The following is a 19,803-nucleotide window of genomic DNA, read 5'->3' on the forward strand; positions in this document are numbered from 1 at the left end:
GGAGGAAGCTGGAGTGCCTGGAGAACCCCCCCCCCACATGCACAAGGACACTGTACAAACTCCACAAGAAAAGGAACGAGACGGGATTCAAACCATAACATTTTCACTGTGAGTGCGATCCACTACACTACCCTACAGCCCATTATTTATTTTCCTGCAACCAAAATTGTAACATCTATAATTAAAGTACAGATAAAAGGACAATAAGAACAACAACAAAAAAAATACAAAAAAAAAAAACAATAGCGTCTTCAACGTGTTTTTTAATTTTAGGAATTCAGAAGAAGAGATGGAATAGTGCAGTTTTTTTTGAGACCAAACAACTATGACCGTCCTTTGCATTAAAAAATGGAGGAAGTTTGTTTTGATGAATAATTTTACTAAACAAACATATGTGCATGTAGAGGTCAATCTTTGTTTCTGATCCTTTCTTTCACTTCTTAACTTTAAAGTATGGACAACAAATTTCCATGCATATGGACAACTAGCAAAGTCCCACAATAAAATAACCGGGCTCCTTCGTCCGTCTTTATTTTTTTTATTGAAAAAATCATAAACAACAAAACATCTTCCTTTAGGATTTGCAATAACGTGAAAAAATGCGCCTTCTAGTGTTCATACCTTTTTATCGAAGCAATTACTGTTTGGACATCCAGTGTATTCCAAACAAATGCACAAATTTGATTGAGAATAAAAATAAAACCAAAATTAGGGAATAGAAATTAATAAACATTAACAAAACAAAAAACAATTTAAAACTCATTAAATGGTGCTTACAGTATATTGAAAACAACAGAAGACCTAACAGTGAGCCATGATGAACTCCAAATGTGAAGGAGCCACTTTACACATGCAGTTCTATCGATCAACAAATGTCAGAGAAAGCCAGTTTATTTGACAAATCTTGAGAGAAAATAATACAGAATACCACAAAACTAGATATTTGTATATTTTGTGGACACTTCTCATTTGTTAACTTAAAGCTTGAACCTGTAAATTTGCAAAACATACAAAATGTGATCAAAATAAGGATGTAAATCCGGTGAGAAAGAAAATGTTTTATGTGAACTCCATTATTATGTTTAGTGTGAAGCTTTCCTCAAACTTTGGACAGACAGGAGGAGTTTTTTTCCTTTTTTCTTTTTTTTTTCCTCCATAAGCCCAGAGGTTCCCTGCATTGCTCTGCTTGATGGGCTGTAATCGCTGTTCAGGGATGTTGTGGAAAGGCCGCCACTGCGGGGTGGCTTCACTGGCTGCCTTTCAACCTGTCACCGATGTGTCTGTGTGTGTCACAATGCCTTGTTCACTTTGCTCTTAAATAATTGTCATCTTGAACAATGGCAGCTCGTTCAGTGGGCTTTCACACAACAGGAGAATAGGAGGCATACAAAAAAACATCCACTAACATGCAGTCAGACTGAACTTCAGCCCTAAAAAAACTTTATTTTTACGTTTTTTTTAAATGCATTTGAACTAAAAGCATTGGGGGAAAAAACACTTTTCCTTTTTTTTATTTTTTAGCAAAAGTTTCTTTGCTTCATCGGGTCTGCTGTTGGTGCCTCCATCAGCGTTTTTCAGGTGTTTCTGCCGCATTCACAAACATTGTGTCAGAGGGCAGCCGCTTGCAGTGAGAAGGTGGCCTATAGGGGGCACTGTTAGCTCTCATGACAGACTTGTGGCCCAACAGGTTTCTAACACCAGACTGCATTTCCTCTGACATCCGCCCAAATTGCAGGCATAATGCAATTAAATACCCATATTTGACCCCGCAGACCACTTTCACCGCAGTTGACCCGCATGTAATTGTCATTTGCATGCGTGGAAAAGCTTGCTGTGGCGCGTCTTGAAATCATGCACTCTGGTTTGTGCTGTAGCAGAACAAATGAGGAGATTGGAGTCTTCTACCTGCACTCCAAAGGCGGGAAATAATTCCCACTCTCGTCTTCAGAGTCCTCCCATGTCTTAACCCTCATTCATTTTCTCCATCCAGCCAAAAAAAATGCAATTAGGCACATCACCACGATGGAGCTCCTCTCTGACCCCAAAACTTTCTTTTCCAGCAGTTTGGAACAAAAGAAGCCAAATCATTCAGGGCATTATTATAGCTGGCAGTGAATAACTGAAGGATGTGACCCCCCCACCCCCACCCCCACCCATCCGCTCCTACTGAAACGCAGCGCACGCAAACGCGCGCACTTGTAATCCCCTCAGCTTCTGCAGCAGCGTCCACGGCCACGGGGCGCACACGGGCTGCAGCTTGGATGCCACTTCACCGCCGCCGCCTGTTTCCCGCACGCCGTTCTCCTCATCTGCTGGGGGAAAGTTGTAGGACTTTAAATCCCGATTTTTCCAAATAAAAAAAAGATTTGAACTTATAGCTCCTACGGCGGGTGAGGAGGAGGGAAAAAAGGGGGAAGGAAACAGCTGCCAATTTGTCAAAACTGACGGGGATTCTTTACCATTCGGGATAAACAGCTGATTCGGTTTGGAGTCTCCCGGTTTACATCAACGCTGGATTTTGGGGCATGGAAGGAGGAATGGTAAGAGGCGCACGCACGCACCGATGCTGCAGCACTTTCCCAGACTTGTTTGCTTTAAATTCTGTTTGCCTTTTTTCATGACATCTTCTTCGTAAAAAAAAAATGCTGTTTTTATTTGTGCTCCCTACATTAGTCATTTAACTCTAAATTCAACTTTTTAAAAAAGTTATTTGAATGATCGCAGACTATTTTCCACAAATGCCCTTTTATTTTGGCTCACATGCGTCTCAGGGACGTTTTGGAACTCTCTCCGTGTCTGTGTTCGCAGGTTGCGTCGCGCGCATGGAGGATATCTGCTCCAAGGGAATAAATAGTGTGCAAAAAAGTTGCGCCCTTTTCCCTTGAGGGAGTTACCCGCAGGTCTGATCCGAACGAGCCCGCAGAGAAAAAAAAGAGACATGGGGACGCGCCAGTGCGTGGGACTCACCGCACTTCTCCTGTGCACAGGTGAGCCCTCACAGGAGGAAAAAACTCCACAGCTCAACAGGATTCATGAGCATTGCTGGCCGTGGGATGAAAGAAAGAAAGGCGACACTGTAAATACATCAACCTTTACTGAGTGATTTTTATTCAGCCTAGAACATTTAATTAAATGCAAATTGCATGCTTTTCTGCCAACAGCACATATATAATTTATGAGACATATAATTAGCTGTAAGCTGTTGTGGCAGAATACAAAATGACTTGTAATATTAAGAGGATTGAACTGTGACAGATGCCTAGAGAGTATGTAGGCTTGTGCATGGGGTGCTGTGCAGCAAAAGGGTGCAGACAATAAGTGAGCATGGCTCTGCAGCGCAGCAAGAATAACAACAGGCTGCAGACACAACCCAAGGGAAAGGAAGGGGTGCACCCCCCCCCCCTTTAGATTTGTGCAGGTCTGCACGTCCAAAAGTGAGAAAAAAGAGAAATACCCCCCCCCCCCGCATTTATTATATTTTTTTTAAAGATGCATTTGTAAGCTTTTCAGTTGGTTGTGTTTTTGATGGTGCGTGTAAACAACTTGCATTATGTTGTGAAAATCCACTTTCTTCCATGTTCACTTTTTAAATGCTAACTGCTACTTTACAAATGGAAAGATATCCTTAAAGATACCAGTGAAACCCTCTGAAGACAGAGCCGAGAGGCAATGCTCACATTGCCCTCAAGTGACCACTTCCAATGAAAAGAGAAATGTGAATTTTGGGCTTCCACGTTCAAAACTTGCATTCACGCACAGCCATGCAAGTTTCTACGACTGTTTTCGAGCTCTATGTACAAAACCAGTGGCCGTTAAATGCACGTTGCAAGTTAAACCAAGTTGAAGTTTGACCACACTGGATTTTGCAGTGTGGTCAGGATGGCGTCCCCTTTAATTCACAGACGTGCCAACCGTTTGACAATTGATCATGGAGACTACATTTATTATTTGTGCCCAGCTGGAATTATAGAGAGGGACCTGGCTGCAAACAAGGTGGCGCCTAACATAATTATCTGGAAGTGGAAATTATAAAACTTACTATAACCCCAACTGGAACCCAAAATGGTTCAGAATTATGAAAAAAAAAAAAAAAAAAAAACTTGAATTAAAGCTTAAAACGGTAAAACTACAACTGTTAGGGTCGCCATTTAAAATAAAGTTTATTCTGAGCAATATGGGGTTTGAGAACTTCCAGTTCTGGATGTTTCTGTCTGCAGCCAGGTCCTATTGGAACTCTACGATACTTTCACGTATTGATATAGAGCTGTGACAGAATATGCCTGGAGTAAGATTTCCGAGATTTGTACCACTTTGACATTCCACACCAAGCCTATTCCAACTAATAGGTTGTGGATGTGAAGTTTTAAACGATATAAAAAGAAGATAAAGCCCCTTGCTTGTCCAGTGAGAACAACATGGGCTATACTCTCATTCAGGAACCTGCTTTTAGCGCAGTTTTGAACATGCATCATATGTTCGGTGAATCCGTAGCTTTAGGCTACGCTAGAAGAGTATGGACACAACTTTCAGGTTCACAACAAACTGTTTTTGTCAATCAAAGGCCAATCTTGGAGTTGTACAAGTTCTTAAAACTGTCATATCAATTGCTTTATTTAACACCTTTTTCCCCACAACATGTATCATTTTTCCTTAAATATAAAAATACATTGGACTACTGGTGTAATCGAGATCAATTTACTCCTAAAACATCTTAAAACCTTTTCATAATGTTGCTGATTTTGTAACCCAGAGCATCAAAATGTGAATAATTTGGCTTAATTTCTTGCTTTAGATATATGCCACTAAAAGGCCCTATTCCCAGCTTTTTGTTTCACTATTTATGACATATTCCATGAAACCCTTCATCTTTCCTTTTATATAACTGAACACCAGTGGATTAAAAAGTTCAATCTAAGCACGAACAGATTGGAAAAAAGAATTTAAAATATTCATCTTTTTGGTTGCCCCTTTCTTTTTACCCACGTTTCCCTTATAGACATGACTGATTAATCAGACCGACCTAACCAGCTCTGGCTGGAATGGAGAGAAGGACTAAAAGAGGAGGGAAAGGGAAAGGTTTCCTCTTGTCAGTCAACCCCAGCTGCTCCGAGTCTCAGAGGACATTATGAGTCTCAAACCACCTGATTGCTTTCACTCACAGGTTGTTGTCTGTGGAAGGCAAGCGCACTGACAGGCACATGGAATAAAGATACAGCACAGTCCTCTGTCAGACTGAATGTCAGCACAATTGGAAATACTTCACTCTCAATATATTAGGATATATGCTGGCAGTTCTTGCAGAAGGAACACTTTTCTTCTTATGGAAAAACATAAATGGGATTTTTTTCCCCTAGAAAAGGCTGATTAATATCTTTCCTTAAAAAAAAAAAGTCTGTGAAAATGTCTTCCTTTGCAAGCCATATGTTACCAAGTCTTTCATCATTGTTTTGCTATATTTCTTTTAGCTAAGATAAAAAGCCTCACAGTTAAATACTTTTTTTCTCTCTCTTAAGTTTTAGTTCCTGTTTTATTTTGTAGAATTTGTCTTTAGGCTGCAAATTCACTTCCTGCTTTTCTTGATTGTTACAACTCAAGTGTTTTCACACCCTCAGTTCTTCCACCTTTGATGTTTTGATCTGTGTGTAGTTGGTAGGTTGATTCCTCAGGTTCTCTGGCAAATTTATTTTTTTTCTTTTTTTAAAGATGAACTTTAGTAGATGCATTTAGATCATACAAAACTAAGTAAAACATAAAATAACAGTATAAAATGATTTAGTTGTTGAACCCTTCTCAGCTCAGGTTATGGGATTGAAAAATCTGGAATACCATTGCACATTCTTTGATTCCAAAAGAAATTGCTTTCAGAAACAAATACAAATAATAACCTTATGTATTTTCCAAGGATTTTCTTTGTTCATAAACATTTACCAGCATTGGTCCATGTCAGTGTTGTAATCAAGACCTAATGATAGACTTTTGTATTTCTGGTTTTAAAAATTGAAACTTTAGCATACTTCCTTATTAGTGAAACTGACCATCTTTTATAAAGTTGCTCTTTCCCCCCCTCAAAATAGCAACATTAAATAATATCTCTATGAATTTTGTTTACTACAGCTCTTGATGTAAACTGACAGTTCCAATTAAAAAAAAAAAAACATTCCATGCATATCAAAGGTTTTTCAGATAGTTATAGCTACAAAAGCAATCATTCCATTTTTTAAAATAGTTTTCTTAGAATTTGTATGCTGTTGAAAAATAAATAATGCAAAGAATTCTTTAGGAGAACAATCATGAAACATTCTTAGAAGGAAGGAGGAATAACAAGAAAAACTGATTTGAAGTTCCACCTGAAAGGAGAATGTGCAAAAAAACTTACTGATTTGAACTTTTGTAATTGCAGTTGCTTATGGTAAGGAATGAAACTCAAGGAATTGCTACATATATAAATGCATTAAGGATCATATCAGGCTTTCAGAATGTTATGAACAACAATATGAGTCAGAGTAATAATTTTATATCTCTGCATTATCATTGGGCTTTAACCATATTAACAAATGTTCAAATTTTACAATTAATAGCTTTTGAAGCTGAGGTGGGAGAAATAAAAAAATATGTTTTTTTTTTTTTAATTTCTTTTTCTTAAAGTCCCAGTCCAATCATCTTTGAGCTCTTTTTAAAGCTTTCCCAGCTGTCTTTTAATTATGATTGTCATTTTAAGCGATTTTAGAAATTCACCTCTGAGCTGTGGAGCTTTGCCCATTTCCCATCATCCCTTTGTGTACACTCTCTCTTGCTAGCTTAGAGGTCCCTCACAGCGCTGACATAACATTACTGGTGCACATTACTGGTGCACCAAAAACGGCAAGCAATATCAGAGCCATACAGCCGTACAGTTTTGAGCCTGATACCAGCTCGGATGAGGAAAACAAAGACGTAATTGGTTCTATTTATCTGTAAATGCATCAGAATGGAGCAGAGCAGCGAGCTTGTGGCCCACCTATTTCAGTTTCTACGTCACAACTGAGAGCTTTTTCAAACTGCCTTTTTTTTAATTTGCTCTTGATTCATCACAATCTGGACAAACAATCAGAAACTCAGTATTAAGCTTAAATGATTTTATATATGTCCTCCATCATGAGAAAAATGCTACAGGAACTTGTAAAAAACGCCAAAAATACAATTTTTATTGGAGTGGGTCTCACTGAGCACAAACAGCTTCCATAAACTTCGAATGCATAGTGCAGATTTCCACACCACCTGCTGGAAATCAAGCCTGGCAATGTTTGTGTCTGTAGCTAAATTAATTTTATCCTCATCATTTAAAAAATCCAGTAACATTTTGAAAGATGATGATGGCAAGAATCAAACATGCCAAAAACAGCTTTTATTGTTAAAGTGGCTTTAACACGTAGATTCTCCAAATTCATGGATAAATTATGGAAGAAGTGGATTACTCTCTCTATATATGTCGCGCTGAACCTGGGTCCTGTATGTTTTCCAGCACTACACCGTCTCATTTAAGTTTTTAGAGTTTATTTTAGCTACCCCCTGTCAGACAATAGCCTGGTAGGGCCTACATAGAACAAGACTTTTTATGCTTGTCATTCCACAAGGCCATCTTTAGATTGGGTGTGTTTGGCCTTGGTCTTGTCACCAGTTAATTGAAACAGCTTCTATTCTGTTAGGTTCATGGTTTTTGTCTTCCATTAGGTAGCAAAGGTAAAAGAATGTTTGATGTTCAATGATGTCATTGTTTAAGCATGCAGTTTTTATTTAAATTATGGACTTTATATTAAAAAGTTTGACACAAAAAATGCAGTGAAGTTTTTTTTTTTTTTTTTTTTTTTACCAAACATAAATGCTAAACTAGCAGGAACAAACTTAGTCAATAAAAACCCAAGTTGTTAAAAACTGAAGTTTTACATTTTCCTGACTAAATATTTATTTTATTGGAAAAGCCAATAGAACTGCTCAGAAGGCAAGTTATACACACATAAAACAACAGGAGCTCAAAATTTCAGTTAAATCTGGAGGATTTTTCTGTGGATTCAGTCTGTATTCCACCTGGCAACCAATTTATCAAACTCTGCTGTACTTTTGAGGTTTCCTTTTGGCTCTTTTTGACTTTCCTTAGTGAAGTTGGCATTAGCAGGTGACTTGAAAGTTTGAAGTCCCACTCCGATTATCTTCTGAGAGATTTTGAGAACTCTGTCAAAATGTGTGGTCGGGGGTTGTGTAAACAGGCTAACACGGCTAATGTTTTTATGTGTCGCAAACAAGGTTTGGAGTAGCATATGTTGTGAAAACACCAATGTGGGTAACACTTCTAACGTGGCTAATGTGTAGCCTGAGTCTTTTGTCTCGCTTAATTGCTGTTCATCTTTCAGTATTTCCCATTAAGGCTCACCACAGTGAAGCAGCTTTTCACTGATATGCACAAGTGGTTATACAGAGATTTTTTTCTTTACGTCTGATGTCCTTCCTGACACAACCTTGTATTTTTTTATCCGGGCTGGGGACAGGCACAGGGAGACCTAGACTTGGGGCCCCTGTGACTACATAGCTAAGCAGTAGCATGACGGGTCTTGTAAATGTGCTTTAGAAATCAGTGCACCTTATATATGACATAAGCTTGAAAATAGACCATACATTGACGGTGCATCTAATAATCAGGTACCCTCCTTAGTGCGGAGAGCAGCAGCAGCAGTAGTTAATTAGATATTCACCTCTGAGGGTAGGACTTCCCCGCACCCTCTTCCCGTCACCCATCTGTCTAGATGCTCTTTTGCTAGCTTACAGCCTCTTTCAACCCCAACCTAGCATTAGCGGGGCAAGAAAAATTGGGAGCAATATCAGAGCTATCCAGCTTTACAGTTTTGATCCAGATACCAGCTCAGACAAGGTAAACGAAGACATACATGCATATAGTTTTAAGCAAGCGGGTGAATTGAAATGGAGCGGAGCAGGGAGCTTGTAGTCCCCCGTTTTTAAATTTTTACCAACCAAACCAAACTTTATTTATAAAGAAAGTGCTTCTCATATATTGCCCAACTCGTAGCACTTAAACCTTTCAAACAAAAACAAAACAAAAACACAATATTACAAATAAAAACCAAACCCACCCTTCACCTTTCCCATTCCCCTCCGTTAAAACATACGACCCATGGCCCCACACACATAAGTAACAATCTTTTTCAAACTGCATTATTTTGTTTGCTCTCAATTCACAAGATTTTTAATAAAGAAATCCTCAGAAATGCAATTTTAAGCTGAAATTTCTTTATAGATGTCTTCAGTCATGAGAAAAATGCTGCAAGAACTTTTTAAAAACACCGCACAATTTTTATCAGATTTATTTAAGTTGATCATATTTTCATATGCCTTTATTGCTTCCTGTGACTCAACTGGCATTATCCTCAAAAAAAACAAACTTTTTTTTGTTTTTTAAGTTACAGTTAGCTCCCTTTAATGCAGTTGTAATCATACTTTGACAGAAAAAGAACATGGGGCAAAAACTTTTGTATCTCTGACATTTTCCAATTATTTTTTTACAATTATTATATTTTGGTTAATCACTTTTAACAATTTTTATCAATACAACTCATACAATCTTGGACTGTGCTACAGTCAGATTTGGAAATATTTAGCATGAAACCGTGTTTGGAAGTTCCATCTGAATTTCCTGTGATCTTATTGGGACTGAAGTTTAAAAAAAAATTCTTTTGGAACTTTCACATTCATGCAGTCTGTAACTTTATAAGTGAGACACTCTTTGAGAAAGTGAGACTTTCCCACTCGACGTGAAGCTGCATTCTGGCATGTGGTCATCAAAGAAGTTTTCAGTGAAAAACTGCTTTGGTCTTGTTAGGAGCTGTTCAGACGGCTCTGGCGTGTTGTTTTCTGGTGTGAGTAGGAGCAAACATCAAACTGCATGTACCCTGCTTTTGTTTTCAGCATGCTGGTACCAAAAAAAAAACAGATTTGTCCATTTGAATCAAAACTTCATAATAGTGAGCAGAAGAAGAAAGATGTTTTCAGTGCACGGCTTCCCTGCATCCCATCCTGTCTTTCTATGACCTCCAGCGTTTCTTTCATTAATTCCCATGTCATGATCGGACTACTAGGGAGACCCAGATGCTGGAACCCGGAAGAAACTCAGGAAGGCGTTGTATTTAACAGGATGTTTTAATTATAGAAGTCAGGGGACGTCGTGGATGCAGGAAACTGCTGTGGCGAGGTGGAGCGCCGAGGACGGCGTTCACAGTCCGTGACGTGGTGGAGCGCCGAGGGCGGCGTGACCGGCTTGAGGCGAGACGTGGACGCTGAGGACAGCGTAATCAGCTTGAGGCGAGGCGTGAACGCTGAGGACAGCGTAACCAGCTTGAGGCAAGGCGAGGACGTCGAGGATGATGTAATCAGCGTGGAGCGAGGAACCAGCGTGACCAATGGAGTGAAGACCTGAAGACGTGAGACAGACGGTAAGTACAAGCTAGGATTACTAAAGCGAGAGTAACTTAACTTGAGGCCAGGCGTGATCACCGGAGTGAGTATAACGGACTGGCGTAGTATGCTGGGATGGATCTCCTTAAGAAGGTCTGCCAGGTGATGAGAAGATGCAGGTCAGCTGGTTCCAATGAAGGAGCAGGGAGGGGAGGAGTAGCAGCCGGAGGAACCGTGACAGTACCCCCCCCTCAACGACCGCCCCCAGGCGGTCCCGGACGACGATCAGGGTGGTCCCGAAAGAAATCATCAATGAGGGTACGGTCCAGAATGAGGGAGCGGGAGATCCATGAGCGCTCCTCCGGACCGTAACCCTCCCAGTCCACCAGAAACTGGAAACCGCGCCCCCGGCGGCGGACGTCCAACACCTTGCTGGCGGTGTAGGCAGGAGCGCCGTCGATGACCCGGGCGGGCGGTGGGGAAGCGGACGGCGGGCACAAAGGACTCTCCTGGACAGGCTTAAGCTGCGAGACATGAAACGTGGGGTGCACCTTAAGCGCCGCCGGGAGCCGCAGCCGCACACAGGAGGGGTTTATGACCCTCTCGACGGGGTAAGGTCCAATGTAGCGTGGAGCCAGTTTACGGGAGGTGGCCTGGAGCGGTATGTCCCGTGAAGACAGCCAAACCCTCTGTCCCGGTTGGTAGGCGGGGCTCTCCACCCTGTGGCGATTAGCGATCCTGCAGTTCCTCTCTCTAGTGCGCAGGAGAGCGGCCCTGGCCTGAGTCCATATACGCTGGGCGCGTCGCAGGTGATGCTGAACCGACGGGACCGCCAAGTCCAGCTCCTGGGAGGGGAACAAGGGTGGAGAGTATCCGAGGGACGCTTCAAACGGGGACATACCGGTAGCAGCAGACGGATGGCTGTTGTGGGCGTACTCGATCCATGCCAGGAATGAAGACCAGTTGGAGGGGTTTTGGGCGGCCACACAACGGAGGGCGGCCTCGAGCTCCTGGTTTGCACGCTCCGCTTGCCCATTTGACTGGGGATGATGACCGGATGTGAGGCTAACCGTGGCACCCAGAGCAGAACAGAAAGCCCGCCAGACCTGGGATATGAACTGGGGCCCGCGGTCGGAGACAATATCACTGGGGATGCCGTGATGCCTGAATACCTCTCGAACCAAGACGTCAGCCATCTCGGTGGCCGTGGGCAGCTTGGGAAGGGGAATGAAATGGGCAGCCTTGGAAAAACGGTCGACAACTGTAAGAATGACGGTGTTATCCTGAGAGGCCGGCAACCCAGTGATGAAGTCCATGGCGAGATGGGACCAGGGCCGCTGCGGAACAGGTAAAGGATGGAGGAGACCAGCAGGCGGCGAGTTGGAAGACTTAGAGCGGGCGCAGACGTCGCAAGCCGCAACGAATTCCCTCACGTCCCGAGCCATGGAAGGCCAGAAAAATCTACGTTGCACGAGCCTCAGGGTTCTATGAATGCCGCCATGGCAAGCAATACGCGACGTGTGCCCCCAAACCAGGACATCCGAGCGGAGGGAGGAGGGGACGTAAAGAGTTCCAGGGGGGGCCGGAGGATGGTCAGGTTCCTCTCCCTGAGCTTGGATGACCCTGCTCTCAATGTCCCATGTCAAATTACCCACAATACATGTGGGGGGAATAATGGGAGAGCTGTCCTGGTCATCCCCTGAACAAAATAAACGTGAGAGGGCGTCTGGTTTAATGTTCCTGCTACCCGGCCGGTAGGTGATAGTGAAATCAAACCTGTCAAAAAAAAGGCACCAACGGGCCTGACGTGAATTAAGGCGTTTAGCTGTACGTAGGTAGGCGAGATTTTTATGATCCGTCCAAACGATGAACGGATGTTCAGCCCCCTCGAGCCAGTGACGCCATTCCTCCAGAGCGAGTTTAATGGCGAGGAGTTCGCGGTTACCGACGTCATAATTTCTCTCCGCCGTAGAAAGCTTCCTAGAGAAGAACGCACATGGTTTCAGTTTCCCCGAGCCAACCTCCCGTTGGGAAAGAATCGCTCCCACACCAGAATCGGAAGCGTCGACCTCGACAACGAACTGTCGGAGAGGATCAGGCTGTGATAGAATGGGAGCGGAAGTAAAGAGGTGCTTAAGTCTAGTGAATGCGGATTGAGCTTCGGGGGTCCAGAGAAACGGTTTAGTAACGGAGGTGAGTTGAGTCAACGGAGCGGCAATGCTGCTATAGTTCCTTATGAAGCGACGGTAGAAATTTGCGAAGCCGAGGAACCTCTGAAGTTGTTTACGGGAAGTGGGAGGTTCCCAGCTGGTGACGGCCGCGATCTTGGCCGGATCGGGGCGAATGTTACCAGAGTCAATGATGAAACCCAGAAATGAAATGGTGGGTACATGAAACTCGCACTTTTCGGCTTTAACATATAGTCGGTTCTCTAAAAGCCGTGAGAGAACCTGGCGGACATGGTGGGTGTGTTCATCCAGATCGCGTGAATAAATAAGGATGTCGTCAAGGTAAACAAAGACGAAGCGGTTCAAAAAATCACGAAGAACATCGTTAACGAGATTCTGGAAGGTAGCAGGAGCGTTGGTGAGCCCAAAAGGCATCACCAAATACTCGAAATGACCGAGTGGGGTGTTAAAGGCGGTCTTCCACTCGTCCCCCTCCCTCATGCGAACCAAATAATAAGCGTTACGGAGGTCCAACTTGGAAAAGACTCGAGCGTCCTGAACAGAATGTAGAGCAGAGTCAATAAGCGGAAGGGAATATTTATTTTTAACAGTAATTTGATTGAGGTCGCGGTAATCAATGCATGGGCGCAAAGTTCTGTCCTTCTTCTGGACGAAGAAGAACCCCGCACCGACCGGAGAAGATGAGGGGCGAATATGACCAGCCGAGAGGGCTTCCTGGATATATTTTTCCATTGACAGTTTCTCAGGGCCTGATAAATTAAATAGCCTCCTCTTAGGCAGCGTAGCGCCTTTAACTAGTTCGATGGAACAGTCGTACGGCCTGTGGGGAGGAAGGGAACCAGCCCTGGTCTTACTGAAAACAGCCCCAAGATCGTGGTAGCACGGAGGAACCCTAGAAAGATCGATCTCCTCAGGATCTGGATCACAACGAGGAGAAACCGAGGGTATGGCGGAACGAAGACAATTAGCCATGCAGGTAGTGCTCCAGTTGGTAACGTGGAGATTAACCCAATCGAACTGGGGGTTGTGAGCGCGAAGCCAGGGGAACCCTAGAATGATGGGAGACTGGGGGGTCTTGGTAATGTAAAACTGAATGAGTTCGTGATGATTACCAGACGTGATGAGACGAACGGCCTTAGTACGGTGGGTTATGTGAGTAAGGACCTGACCACCCAATCCGGCCGCCCTGACAGGGATATCCAAAGGTTCTGTGGGAATGTTAAGCTCAGAAACAAGACAGTCATCAATGAAACTCTGCTCAGCTCCAGAGTCGATAAGGGCTCTACCTTCAAAAACACTAGAAGAAAAACTTAACTTGACAGGTAAATAAAGAAAAGGTCTCTCGGTAGAGAGAGAAGATTGACCCGCCCGTGGCCTGCCTTCTAACGGGGGGTTCGGGAGTTTAAACGAAGCTTACATTGATGAACGAGGTGACCGGTCTGGCCGCAATAGAAACACGCCCCCTCATCTCTTCGTCTCTGCCGCTCCTCAGGGGTGAGCTTAGAATGTCCAATCTGCATCGGTTCCTCTGTGGAGAGTCCGACAGAATCGTGAGACATAACATGAACATAGTTAGCAGCAGGGAATGGAGGAGAAGCACTGGTAAGGAGTCTCTTGTCTTGACGGGGGCGCTCAGCATGACGTTCACGGAGACGCACGTCGGACCGCAAGGCCGCGGTGACGAGCTCTTCAAAAGAGCTAGCCTCGGGTTGCGAACATAAATGGTCTTTAATCGAGTCATTAAGGGATTGGTAGAACACCCCTTTAAGGGCTATATCCGGCCAACCCGCCTCCACAGCTAGAATCCGAAAGTCTATTAGATGGTCACTCACGGATCTGTGGCGTTGTTTGAGGGCTAGCAGTCGCCGGGTGGCCTCCTCCTCCTTGCGGGGTTGGTCGAAAACCAGCCGGAACTCGCCTAAAAAGCGTTCGAAAGGAACTTGAGAGATGGGATTAGCGGTCAGGTAAGCCTGAGCCCATTGAAGCGCTTTACCCCGGAGAGAGTTCACTATAAGGGTGATTTTGCTGTGGTCTGCATGATAGTGCCGAGGTGCCTGCTGGAAGATCAAACGACATTGCAGGAGGAATCCCCCGCAGGCTCCTACGTCACCCAGGAAAGGCTCAGGAAGGAGCCGGATGTTTTCGTGAGCTGCTTTGTCTGCAGCGGGGCCCGGGCTTCCGGTGGCGGAACCCGTGTTGCTGGCTGAGGCGTTAGTAGGTCCTCGGGAGGTTAAATCCGTCAGAGCCAGAGAAATACCGTCCAAGCGACGGAAAAGATCCTGCTGGGCGGCGGCCATCTGGTTGAGGGATTCAGCTTGCCGTCCCAGAGCGATGCCTTGGTGAGTGACGGCCAAGCGGAGTCCCTCCGGGTCAGCTGGGTCTGGGTAATGGCCAGTCCGTTCTGTCATGATCGGACTACTAGGGAGACCCAGATGCTGGAACCCGGAAGAAACTCAGGAAGGCGTTGTATTTAACAGGATGTTTTAATTATAGAAGTCAGGGGACGTCGTGGATGCAGGAAACTGCTGTGGCGAGGTGGAGCGCCGAGGACGGCGTTCACAGTCCGTGACGTGGTGGAGCGCCGAGGGCGGCGTGACCGGCTTGAGGCGAGACGTGGACGCTGAGGACAGCGTAATCAGCTTGAGGCGAGGCGTGAACGCTGAGGACAGCGTAACCAGCTTGAGGCAAGGCGAGGACGTCGAGGATGATGTAATCAGCGTGGAGCGAGGAACCAGCGTGACCAATGGAGTGAAGACCTGAAGACGTGAGACAGACGGTAAGTACAAGCTAGGATTACTAAAGCGAGAGTAACTTAACTTGAGGCCAGGCGTGATCACCGGAGTGAGTATAACGGACTGGCGTAGTATGCTGGGATGGATCTCCTTAAGAAGGTCTGCCAGGTGATGAGAAGATGCAGGTCAGCTGGTTCCAATGAAGGAGCAGGGAGGGGAGGAGTAGCAGCCGGAGGAACCGTGACATCCCATTACATTTGCAAATGGATGGCCTTTCATGTTAAACCAATCTTGATTTAAATTTGACCTTGAATTATGAAGAACAATTGCTATACCAACATATTCATTTAATAAAATATTAAAAAAGCAAAGTTCTTTTTGAAAATGGAATCTCCTTCACACCGTAGTATGGGTTATGTGTGCATGATGTACTTCTCATACTTGTATGTCATACGTTGACACTTTCTGAGGCATTATCGAAGCAACTTTCATTAATTTTGTTTATTTGTCATTATTTATCATGACTTTTCAAAGGGATTTTCAAACTTCTTGTCACTGCAGGCAGTCTTTTTCTTGCTAAATCCCCATTTATGTATTGTTTAGAACTAGTTTAACTTGCTACGTGCTGGACAGTCATGAAGCCTCTGTGATGAGGAGTCAAGAACGCGCTGAACCCGGGTTTTTAAACCTGCTTTTAGGATACGGTGTTCACACTGGACCGTCGCTACCAAATTCTAGCACATATACTCACAGTTGGAAGGGTCAAATTTTGCAAATTTTGCTCCAGGCTTTTTCTTTCATAGGTCCATTCCAAGAAAGACTTGCTGTCATATAATTCCGTCCGGGCACAAACTGCAGTTATTAATTTCTCCTCCATTATCAATTTTCAAACGGTTGGCACGTCTGTGAATTAAAAAGAACGCTACCTGTACATCACTACCAACTTTCAACGCTGCACGTTTTGTACGTAGAGCCCAAAAACAGACCAAGAAACTTGCGTAGCGAGAAGTTTTGAACACATAAGCCCAAAATACCATGGACTCGCTTGAACATACTTTGCTGAGCCAGATGTGAACGTAGCCTCATGCTTAAGTTAGATTTTTACATATCAGACACTTTTACCTGATGCTGTCATAAGAAAAGTATTTTGTTGTTCCATGCTAACTACAGAAGGTAGCTTTGAATCCGTATCAGAATTTCCTTTATTGTCATTGTGTGACCAACAAAATGATGATGCTCCCAAAATGTTTAAAGTGGTATATAAATGTCTAAATTTATGTGTCCAGGACTACTGTTTTCCAGGGCAACTGGACTGTGATTTTTTATCTTATTTTTTAGATGTTTTGCTGCTTATTGAAGTCTCTTCATCATGTCTTCATAAGAGAAAATTCTAAAGGACGAGAGTCTTTAATGGAAATGGCTGCATTAGGCTCCAGCTTTCTTGATGTGGTGGGATTCAGATCATAAGTGAGATGTATGGTTTTAGTTTAGAGAAAAATGCATTGCATATGGATGTAAGACGTAATTTTCTGTGAAAGTTTGAACATTAGTGACAAATTTGACTTCAAGTTGCATGGATTCTGATTTGTACAGCTTTGGAAGGGTTCCTGAAAAAAATTGGGCTAACTGCATTATTGGAAAACTTGGACATTTTTATTCCTTTGTCTTTTTTCTTTTTAAGGTTTTCAAACCTATTTTATTCATGTTAGAAACAAAATTGTTTTTATTTGTAATCTGCTCATCTTTTTGCTTTTTATTTGGGATCCAGAATGGTTGGAGTTTCTTATATGGGCTTAGGTAACCTGGTTCTTGAGACAAAAGTATTTACTGGAGGAATCAGTTCATGAGTTCACACACTGAAAGGTATCCAGGTTTTCTTACCTCTGTTGCCTCACAGGTAAATCACGTCTTCGTTTTTAGCCAGCCACTTCTGTCTTCTCAAAGTTTAGTGCTGAGTGTCAGCAGCCTTTGTGATGCAAATGTGCTCGTGCGGAAAGCTGCTTTTCCTGGGAGAAGCCGAGGAAAACCTGGTTCCCTAATCTCCCACCCTGGTTGCGGGAAACGAAAGCCTCTTTCATGCAGCCCTACCGTTCGGCCACCGAGTCGTCTTCGTGGCGCTTCACTGTACTTCTATTAAAGCATCTAACACATAAAAAAATGTCATATTTTTATCTATGCCCCCCTTACAATCCAGAAGTCGTCTCGCAAGGGGATCAGAGGTGGAGCAGGTGCTCTTTGGAAGACAGAATGGTGTAACAATGAAGTGATCGAGCTAACATTTTTCACCTATAAATACTAAGGACTGTTGTTAACCTGCTTTTCTGATTAATTTAATTTTGTGCAATGTGTGTGCAACTGTAGGAAAGCTTTTTATCAAGGGAAACACAGGGTTAACAGAAATCAAACTTTTGATTTTGTGCTTATACCTTTTACAGAATCACTTTTTTTAAGCAAAAACAAAAAAACATTCAAATATTAAACCACAAATTTGCATAAAATACACCAAAGAAATGACAAAAATTTCTGCTCTAGATATTGTTCTTAGTTTTATTGTTTTTGTTAATGAGCTGTTTTGTTTCTACCTGTAATGCTCAGGTTTGACCACCTGTAGCATTGCAGCTGCAAACTCCGCGTTCAGTCATCACATAGACCTCAGGAATTTCGTCTTTTTGTCTACAGCAGCAGGTAGATGGCGAGCTGCAGGTAAATGCACGGCCTCCATAAATGGAGTGACACCTTTTCTGCCTCATGCATACATTGGACTTTGAGGAGTTCCGCTGTTTATGCCACAGGCACATGCATCTGTATGGGGGGTTGACCTGTACGGAGCCCGTGTCCTGACATTAAGATATAAAAATATATCTTGATCCCACAGATTAATATCTTGTTCCCACAGGTTATTATGTCGTTCGCACGAAATACTATTCCGTTCCCACAAGATACTATTCCGTTCCCACAAGATACTATTGCGTTCCCTCAAAATACTATTCCGTTCCCTCGAAATGATTAACTCGTGCGAACGCAATAATTATGTCGTTCGAACGCAATAATTAATCCGTTCGAAGGCAATAATTATTCACGTCATAAGTCATTCACGCGGATATGCTCTCTGTACGCCGGCAAAAGCCGCTTTCAGCGGTAACTTCCGTGTCTCTGTGACCCATATTCGTTCAAAAAAGGAACATGAAAAACAAAAATGATCACTTTATTACCGTCTCAATGAATATAAGAAAAATATCAAAAGATTTATGATAACTAGGCTGCTTTGTCATACGATAGCTCCTGCTAGGCTACTACTAGCTCCGCCGCAGAGCTCTCTGATCATGTATGCCGGCATTTGGGCAACTGGCTGGTCTGTTGTCAGACAGCTGATATTGTAGTTTTGTAGTTTAGGGTCGAATAGGAATAATAATATTCAGGACTTGTCTTTTATTAACTTTAGCAGTCAGTATCTTTACATTCGAAGGCTATTAGGCTACATGCTAACTGACTAGCCGATCATTGATCCTGTTATTCATTTACGTCATAGATTTACAGCAGATACCTTCACATTTCTGTCTCTGTAGGAACAAGATATATTTTTATATCTTAATGTCAGGACACGGGCTCCGTAGACCTGTATGGGTGTTGCACGTTTTTAGCTTGTCCGGGCCTGTGGAGGTTTATAGAGATGCGGCCACATCTTAAAGGGAAAGAAGGTGTGTCACTTGTAGCCCCCTCAAGGGACGTCATGAAAATGGAGTGCAATATTGTTGTTAGCATGGTATGTATTGTGAAGAATTTGTAAGGACAATGTAAGTCGCACGCACTTGTGACTTGCATGTGATGCTGTCATATGGTGGCTTTTATGCAACACTTCAGCTAATAGTACGGTGCGTTCACTGGCTCCTTATCAATGGCTGCACACACTGGGTCCAGGTGATAAGTAAGCCCATTGGAGGTCAATAGGATGTGCACACAAACTATGCTCTGATTGTGTAATTTCCTCATTTCTATCAGTTGGGCTGCATGCTAGGAGTGTGAGAAGGGCATGCACATCCTCTGAACAGCACTAATGTAGTGCGCAGGGTTCGGTACAGCGTGCCTGCATCTCACCTACTTCACCCTTACATACCCTTGCGTATTGCTCAAGTGTTCGCTACGACCTCTCGCCTGCAATATGCACACAGAAAAAAATTTGCGGGCCCACCAAGCGGAGCATTTCCTCTGGGCCAACTGCGTGCCCCGTACAGGTTTGCCCATTTTTTGCCTGCAGACAGCCCGTCTCTACCTGTGGCTGCAGTTTACCGTCGGTTCATTTTGGTTCAATAATGGCGTAATGCTGTATGAGGCCTAAATGGAGAGTTTGCATGAATTGGCGACTAAACTAGAGAGTCGAGGTGAAACAAAGACTAACCTCCTTTTATATCTCTGTTGCACAACAGCTTCATAAAAGAGGCTTT

At 43.4% G+C, this 19,803-nt stretch overlaps 1 protein-coding gene across 1 annotated transcript in view; it reads left to right on the top strand.

The window, feature by feature from the left end:
- The first annotated feature begins 2,188 nt into the window (after positions 1-2,188).
- The window catches only part of si:dkey-112m2.1 (transmembrane protein 132C), a 241,789-nt gene continuing 224,174 nt past the window's right edge, over positions 2,189-19,803 (top strand). The window contains exons 1-2 of the mRNA XM_011481983.4: positions 2,189-2,540; positions 2,809-2,987. Coding sequence (XP_011480285.1) covers positions 2,939-2,987 — 49 coding nt within the window. The 5' untranslated portion in view covers positions 2,189-2,540; positions 2,809-2,938. The remainder of the gene's footprint in view (positions 2,541-2,808; positions 2,988-19,803) is intronic.

Source organism: Oryzias latipes, chromosome 12 (genome assembly GCF_053564925.1).
Source record: "Oryzias latipes strain Hd-rR chromosome 12, Olatipes_Hd-rR_3.1".
Lineage (NCBI taxonomy): Eukaryota > Metazoa > Chordata > Actinopteri > Beloniformes > Adrianichthyidae > Oryzias > Oryzias latipes.